The sequence below is a fragment of the Poecilia latipinna genome, unplaced genomic scaffold (genome assembly GCF_001443285.1).
Source record: "Poecilia latipinna isolate Pla-1442-1.1 unplaced genomic scaffold, P_latipinna-1.0 Scaffold16, whole genome shotgun sequence".
In the NCBI taxonomy this organism is placed as follows: domain Eukaryota; kingdom Metazoa; phylum Chordata; class Actinopteri; order Cyprinodontiformes; family Poeciliidae; genus Poecilia; species Poecilia latipinna.
In genome coordinates, this window is record NW_015112632.1 from 354,006 (window position 1) to 362,511 (window position 8,506).

Consider the following 8,506-nt stretch of genomic DNA (forward strand, 5'->3'; position numbering starts at 1 on the left):
CCATTTTATCCCCTTTCAACCATTCATTTTAATTCGATTTTAAAAAAAAAAAAAAAAAAACAGTAAGTAGCACACCTAAGAGAGAAGGAAATCCTATAAGGCTGTCAAATGTTGCCTACAAATAACAATCTGAAAATTGTATCCATTTTTAAAAATGAAAAAAGAGAAAACAAGTTTCACAAATTATTTCTAATTCAATCCTTTTTTTTTGTTTTTATTTGTTTTGCTTTTCACCTTAAAGCCACGACCCAGCAGCAGGTTGGCCACTCGGTTGGAGTATTCATCCAACTGTCGGAAAGTCCACCTCTCTCCGGTCCCCTCAAAGATGAGAGCAGTTTTGTCGCCATGGCGCTGCACAGTTTCCGCAAAGATCTTAGGAAGAGTGTTCTTCTCTCTGACGTGTCGCTTGACATTGAGCTTCACGCGCAGTAGCACGTAGGCCGCGCTTTAGGAGAAAAATACAACACACCTTAGAGTTACAGCTCTAGAACTGATTTTATTTACAAACATAAAAGTGCTTCTTCTGCAAAAGAATCCTAACCTACACGTAATATTTAACAAGAAATGCCAACTTTGCTTAGTTTTACATGATCAACATGGATCTTTTCAAGGACAACCTTCAAGTAATGGCTGGCAGTTTGATGAAGCATGCCTCATTTGCTGGGAAGCGTTACAAAACATGCATTTATATTAGTTATACGTAGAAGGTACAAATATACCTTTAAGTTATTGTTCATATATAACTGGATCCATTATCGACACACATGCAATTCATAGCAGAAGTAAAATATTGAAATAAGCATATCAAGGGGGCAAAGTCTGACTAAACAGCAACAATCAGTTCTCTGTATTTATCACACAGAGGTACAAGCAGAAGCCGTGGCTGAGTGAGGTAAATAATTACAGAAACCTCATAAAAACCAACAAGCCAAGTAATTTCATGGCTGTACTGTGTTCTTGTTGAAATTCTTATCATTGCATAAGGGATTAGTTTTATGCTTGTCAAGATAAATGGAGTTTACTGTAGTTCAGACGTCTAATTTTCACTCACATCACCTTTGGGGTTCTCTCTATTGCAACAGAACAAAACTGAAAGCAGTAATAAGCCGTTTAGTGTAACCTTTTTGAGCAAATGTTCTACTGCTAATGCAAAGCTACCACTATTTGTCACAAGTGTACATGCCAACAAAATGCCAATGGCTTGTCAAACTACATCACACAATACCACCCAATGAGCCAGTGTGGAAATGTTAGCCACAGCCAAGGTGAAATTGTTGAATTCTTAACCTTTATTCATAGGATACTGTGAGTAAAACTAAAAAGCTTACTTGTTTTATCAAAAGAAGATGTAGGTATGTGTATATGAAAAGGAGGATATGTATCTCTTACTCACAAAGATGGAGTCCTTATTTTACACGTACTAATCAGAAATATGCACCATTACTAGATGGACCACTGTATTTGTTCTGAGGAGGTTTTTAAAAGGACAGGTTTTTGTTTACAGTTTCCCGTTTTACCAGTGGTGGAGGGGCGGGGGGGGGGAAGGAAGTTAACCACAGCACATTACCATAGTAACCTTTAACTGTAAATATTAGCTCAAGGTTCACACATTAAATAATCGCTGTCTAGCTGCGTCCTTGGCATTTTTTCCACAGAAATATACGTCAAGCTAGCACCTTGGATACTATCAAGTGGCCCCATCAACATTTCTGCAAATAAAATCTGACCTGAAGATATGTTTTAGGCTTGGTATTAAATAAGGAAATGAAGTGCAAGGAAATGCAAGTGACTGGGGCTTCAGTCACTTGCAAAATACAACTTGTGACTTTATGTAGTAGACCAAAACAATGTGGTAGCATCAAAGCTGTGAGATTATTAAGCAGGAAGAAGTAAAGCAGTCCAAGCTCATGTGTAGAGGTTTGGAAGTGCATGCAGAGTAATTATTTAGGTCAAAGTTAATTTGTGGTTGAGAATCAATCACAAGATTTGAAATCTGATGTTTACAAGTGGTTTTCATCCAATCTGGCAGAAGTTGAGATATTTTGCAAAAAAGTACCTTTTGGGGCCAGTTGTAAGTGCCCCCAAAAGGTGGCACTATAAAGTATTTAAGTAGGGGGGTTGAGCGAAATCTGAAATTGTCCGGTGACAATTTATAAGAAAAAATAAAATATAGGACTGTGAATACTCTTGGAAGGCCCTGTGAAGGAATCAATAATCAAAACGACACTTTGCAATTATGTCCTGACAGAGAGAAATTAAATGAGAAGTTTATGTTATCTGAATAATTAATGTGACATCTTGATATCTATAAATCATTACTGATAGATTAAAATGTATGATTTTATGACATAAAATTTCAAAAGAGATGGAATATAGAACTAATATTTTTATGAATGGACAAGACAACATTTCAAAGACTTTTAACATCAAATTGATGTTACTTTATATCAGAGCGTTTTCCTCTATTTTAAACAAGCAAGCCATAAATACCCATAAATATAGCTGTTGTTTTATTATTTTACATGTGTTAAAGCTAATCAGTGAATGATTATTACCTATACAGGGGCTGTTAAAGGTCGGTGGCAGAAATTCCAATTCTGTGTTGTAAAATTTCAAGAAGTGCATTTGACATGTAAATATATGTTTTGTGCTTACTGTAGATCTCTGCCAATTGTTTTGGCAACAATATCCAGAAAGCTCCATCCTCCACTTCCAAGGTAGAAGATCAGGATGGCTGGAAGAACCTGGTACCAAGGCAGGCCCACCACCAGCCTCAACACAAACAGCAGGACTGTGCAACATGCCAGACGCATCATCCTGAGGGGAAACACACACATACACACACACACACATATATATATAACTACAAATCTGAATCTTTTCAGGCCAAGCAACAGACCACTTACACAAATACTGCTAGTAGAGTATGTACACAGGAAGGGATTTTTGAGTTTGCGCTGCCATAGAGCCAAAGAATGTTATCGACTGTGATTCTGTTTACACATCCTGTGCCAAGTTTGAACTACTAACTTAGGCTTGGTGTGCACACTCCTTTGTCCCTCAAATTATTTCACATTTCTCACAAACTTTATATATATATATATATATATGTAGAGCAACACATTACTGCAAAATAGAAGAAAAACCATGCATGACTTAAACATTTTGCACACAAAAAAAAATCCTGAAAAGTATGGCATGCAATACTGTTATTATTGGATTTGTATTCTGGATCAATACTTTTAGAACCATCTCCCAAGTAGGTTTCTAAGAAGATTAATACAACTGGATGGCAAAAGTCTTCAGGCTGGTGCTTTGATCTCAACTAGCACTTTTTTGAATAACTATTTTGTTCAGAGATTTTATAATGAATTTTATTTGTTGTTTCTGTTATTTCATTTGAATTTTTACAATCTCTTCCAGTTCCAGTGTTAAAATGTTTATTAGAATTTAAAGTTTATTGATCTATGTGTTCTTGCATTATTATGCTATTAACACTATATTATTTGAAAATAGTCTCAAAACAACAAAATTATCATTTATTGCAATAACTACTGGGATAATTTATCGTCCAACAAAATTTGTTATTGTGTCAGACCTACGCCACCATTCTTACAGAAGCGTCCACACATGACAATGCTGCCACCACCATGTTTCAGCATGGTGCATTTTGGATGATGTGAAACATTAGTTTTCTGATACATGAAAAGGTTTAATGTGCACATGTCTTTGATTTTTCTCAAACTGCACAAATGACTTCTTAGAGTTTTCCTTAAACAATGTTTTTTTTTTATTCTTGTTCTTCCATAAAGGCCAGATTCTTGAAATGCATGACTACAAGCTGACTTTTTCGAGATTCTCCTTCTTAAGCTGTCAATCACTGAACTCTTTGCTGCTTCTCCCATTAATGATCCCATTGCCTGGTCAGTTCGTTCAGTTTCCTGGCCATGGCTTGGTTGGTTTGCAGTTGTCCCACACGCTTCCCATCAACAAATAATGGACTAACAGTGACTAACAGTTTGTTCACCAGTTGTCCTTAACATCAAAGGGCCTCAACGCCATATTAATAATGAGCTTAAGCAACACATTAATTCAATTCACCGATTAGAAGACTTCTGAAGGCAAATATCTTGATTTCATTTAGCCATATGAGAGAAAAAGGGGACATTTGTCCTACATTTAGCTACATCCATCTTCCCTTAGATTTCATTTTGCCACCACCAACAACATCATGCACAGTGGTGATGGTGTGTTCAGGATTATGTGTAGTGTTGGTTTATCAACGACATTTTGCATCATAACAAATTCGAGCAAGACATCATAATGAATGGTTCGTGAAATTTGCTTATGTGTAGTAATAAAATGAACTGTTAAACGAAATACACAGCTTCCTGCAACAAAAAAAAAAAAATACTTTTCTCTTGCAGCCGAGAAACATTTCAGACCTTGAGGAAACCATACTTAAACATAAAGCATCTGAAGTGTTACTGATATTAGTGGCTACGGCTACATGGTAGCAAGGAAAGAGGATCTCAGTTTGTAAATAATATGTTTACATCCTTGCTTATAAGAAATTTGCCAGCCCTAGTCTCGTCTCTTAACCACCCTAAAAGAAGACCGTACATTCAGGGATAGCTTGCTTTCTTGCTTCAAAATTGTGATTGTGTTCTTTTGCTCTGCTTCCAACATGTGGCTGCGATTGTGATTTTCATCGCTAAACCGACATATAAAACCGAAACAAGCTCCCGTGTCATACCCTAATTTTACTTCGCTATTAATAACGAATGGGATTTGAGAATGATTCAAAATCACAAATGACAGAAAGGTAGAAGCAGCCACATGACGGACAGAGACAAAAGCTTCATCATCCGCCGTTGCTGAACCCGGAAATTTAAAGGCGCGGAGCATCATATTGCGGTGGGGGCTCTGGTACGGAGAGGAAGGCTCAGCCCACTGCTGGTAACCTCTCTAACCAGATGCCATGTGCGCCTCAGATACGGCCTTCATTTGTGAGCCGGTCGGTTTGTGTTTATTGTGTTGTGATATGATGCGGCTCATCGTGCTAACGGGCTTTTCTACACAGGCAGGATGCGCTGCGTTACGTGTGCGCCTCGACTTAAGGAAGCGGATGGACAGCACGACAGCAGCAGCTGTATCTTTCGTGATGAACAGGCATGCGGTCTCCATATGCATAATTTACCTTTTAAGGATCTAAAGCTGCCTGAAATTACAGATCAGAGTGAACCCTTTGATTCATATCAGTGGGTTAATCGCTCATAATGCCGAGAAAGTGTCAGGACTATTTTCCGTTCTCCCAGGGAATAAAAACCTGACCACCAACCCGCGTAGTTGGCGCACACCAAGCCCTTAGTTGTGGTACAGGGATGAGATTTTTTTTTTTTTTTACGTACCTTGCCCCCTTCCTCTCACTGCTACAGCATGTAGGTGCTCAGCGCTCCGAACGTGAAACTCGTTGTGGGGGATTCCACCTTGATCGGCTTACAGGCCAGCCTGGTCGCTCCCTCCGGCTAGATAGATTCAGAGAAACGCACCCAGGCAGACGCTCGCACTGGGCTCTCCTCCTGTCGTCAACCCCGCAACGACCTCCCGCTGCTGCTGCTGAGAAAATGCCCGAGCGATGCGCGTCGACTTTGACCCCACGATCATCATCGGGATCACAATAATTTATATTATCCTTCGATTCATTGTAACGGGTGAGCTCGCAAACAGGCGTAATTCAAATGACCTTATAATTTTCTAAGAGGAGCCCGCCCACGTCAGTCAGCGTCAAATCAGTGAATCAGGAATAAACGCTGACAGACGGCTGGAGCGGACCAATGGAGAGAGATGGTATTACGTCTCGTCCGGGAGAGGTGGGGTTTGCTGCGGTGTGGGAGAGGAAATGCGGCTTTGCTTGTTGGCCAGGCAGGCTAGGGGTCCGCTCCTTTCTGGCTTGCCGGCGTGAGGGATGAGTTTATCACTGCCGGTTACAGGAAAAAAGTGGAAGGCGGCAGGATGGCCCTACATAACCTGCTTTTACACACTCAAATTGCAACAGACTAAAGCTGGTGTATGTGTATATATATATATAAATAAAACTGTCACTATGTCATGGCAGTCACTATGTCATGGCAGTATAAGATACAGATAATCTGTGAAAAAAAAATCAAGTTCCTCTGACTTCCCACAATGCTAATTACAGAACTATAAAGTCACGGCATGGTGACAGTTTTAACAAATAAAATATATACATATATTTTATAATACATATATATTAAAAGTACATACCCAAGCTTTAATAGTTAAATGCACCTTAACTTCCAGGTTTTTAGGCCTTCTTCACATGTAAATGAATTTTCAAAAATAATAATCTTTGGAGGCCTACTTGTCCTTTCTAAAATGTTATTGTTTCTAGAAATTTCTTTATCCATGCAAAAAAGAAGAACCCTGACCCATAATGTTCTCGTATGTGTGTGAGTTCTGTAAGTGATAATGTGGTCCCTGAACTTTTCTCTGTTGATAATGAACTGTCAATTTGTCTTAACCCCTTTCTTTATCCTGGACAAGAGATACTGTCTCCTACTAACAATATATACTGTTTACTTTTTCTTTAATCTAAAAAGTACTCTTGGAGTAGGGTTTCTATTCTTTCAAAAGGCATAAGTCAAAAGTCATGTTAAATCCACAGAATCATGTTATGTCAGCATTTACCATACAAGGTAGGTCAAAGTAGGTGTACTGGTTGTTAAACCAGTGAAGACCATCTGGAATACGCCCATATGCTCATTTCCCATGGTGCACACCGTCTGTCCACCCAGTCCAGCCGCTATATTCTCTGGCTTTCAAATGGTGAGGACCCAAGCAGGCCAGCCCACACAGCCGTCTCCACCCGGTAATGACTGTTACAGTGTAAAATGAGTCCTGCCTCACCATGCTCTGCTCCACTCAGTTACTACTGCACTGTCAACAAAAGAGGCCAACAGATTAGCAAGGAATGAGGCAGGACAGGATGTTGAAATGTGCTAATTAGAAGAAACAGTTTCTCTGCCTTTGAAGACCTTTAACCTGGAAATTTTCAAGCTGGCAAATTGCTGATCTGATTGCAATCTCAGACGGATATTGGAAAAGTGCAGTTATTTTTAAAGCTTATCTCTGCTGTTGTACTTTTAGAATAAAATGTATACCTTAAATTAAACGCATCTAGCTAATAAAGTATCAATATCTACTGCAGAATTACAAGAAATAAAAGGTTGGTAAAAATACCTTTGATGAAAAAAGTAGATAATTCTGCTTATTGTGCATTTGGGTCAATTATGTCACAAGAGACAAGAACCAAGCTCATTTGTAAACAGAACGAGCAAGAGACATGAACAATTTTAACTTGAGTTTTAAAGTGACGGGCAAGAAGAGTTTAACTTTGATGACCGCCAAGCTATGCTTGATACTGCAATGATGATAAAGCTAAACTATGACAATGTTCGTCCTTAGCTTCTTAACTGGTACAGATTTGTTTAATTTGCTACTTGATTTTTTTTGTGTGCTTATCACTTGCACAATGAGTAATCAGTGAATTCTACTTGTGTCATGTTAAATAGATACAAGTAGTATAATCTTATGCAGATTGAAGTCTTACTGTTTTGGCTTATCCCAACTACTCTCTTTCAGACTGCATAGCAATTGGATATTCTTCTTCCTTCTGGATTTAACTGGAATGATTACAATGGCACAGGCTATCCTGCAGCCGCATGAATGATGGAGCAAACCAGTATAGGTTAGAGTTCATGATAGCTATAGAAATGATTTTCAAAGAAAGTAGCGTGTGATGCAGAAGTTGCACAGAAAACATCTTTGGAATTTGAAAAACATCCTAAATAAACACATCGAGGGTAGCAGGTGGTTTTGTTTGCGTTATAAATTGAGTATTTGGCCACTTACAAATTTCCCTTGTTTTTGCTCATTTAATACATTTAAATGTTTAATGTTAGTAAATATATTTTAGGGCTAAAAATCTAACTGGATTAATTGTTTCATGACTAATTGGGTATTGAAATAATTGTCAGCTAATCAAATAATTGTTAACTGGAGAGATTCCAAACTATTTGATGAAAAAAAATCTAGAGTAGTAATTAAACTAAACTAAATACATTTTCCACTTACGATAAAATAAACAGATCAGTATAGATGTCATGTCAAGAAGAAGGCGCTGAGCTTTTCTCGTGTTAATACCAGAAGTATTTTTTTTTTTCAGCTGCAGATCCACAGTTTGCTATAAATTATCAAGTAACCAACTGCATTTTGGAAATACAATGTTTGTTTTCTTATTTAAAAAAAATGAATTGATTTATTTATTTCTAACAGGCTTAAATGATTAAATTAAAAATCTGCAGAATGTGCCAGATTAGTAGCATCATTAATACATTTTAGTATAAAAAATAACATATATGGAGTAGCTATCAAGTGACAATTGTATTTAAGAGGGAAAAAAACATCCAATTAACACCATTTT

At 37.8% G+C, this 8,506-nt stretch overlaps 1 protein-coding gene across 2 annotated transcripts in view; it reads right to left on the reverse strand.

Moving 5' to 3' along the window:
- The window catches only part of slc27a4 (solute carrier family 27 member 4), a 47,566-nt gene that overhangs the window by 20,839 nt on the left and 18,221 nt on the right, over positions 1 to 8,506 (reverse strand). The window contains exons 1-3 of one of the 2 annotated variants that reach the window (XM_015033910.1): positions 5,412 to 5,811; positions 2,656 to 2,817; positions 235 to 445 (exon numbers count right to left, since the gene is read on the reverse strand). In XM_015033910.1, coding sequence (XP_014889396.1) covers positions 235 to 445; positions 2,656 to 2,816 — 372 coding nt within the window. In that variant the 5' untranslated portion in view covers position 2,817; positions 5,412 to 5,811. Of the gene's footprint in view, positions 1 to 234; positions 446 to 2,655; positions 2,818 to 5,411; positions 5,812 to 8,506 lie in introns of those variants that run through there. The other variant, XM_015033903.1, reaches the window with a different exon arrangement.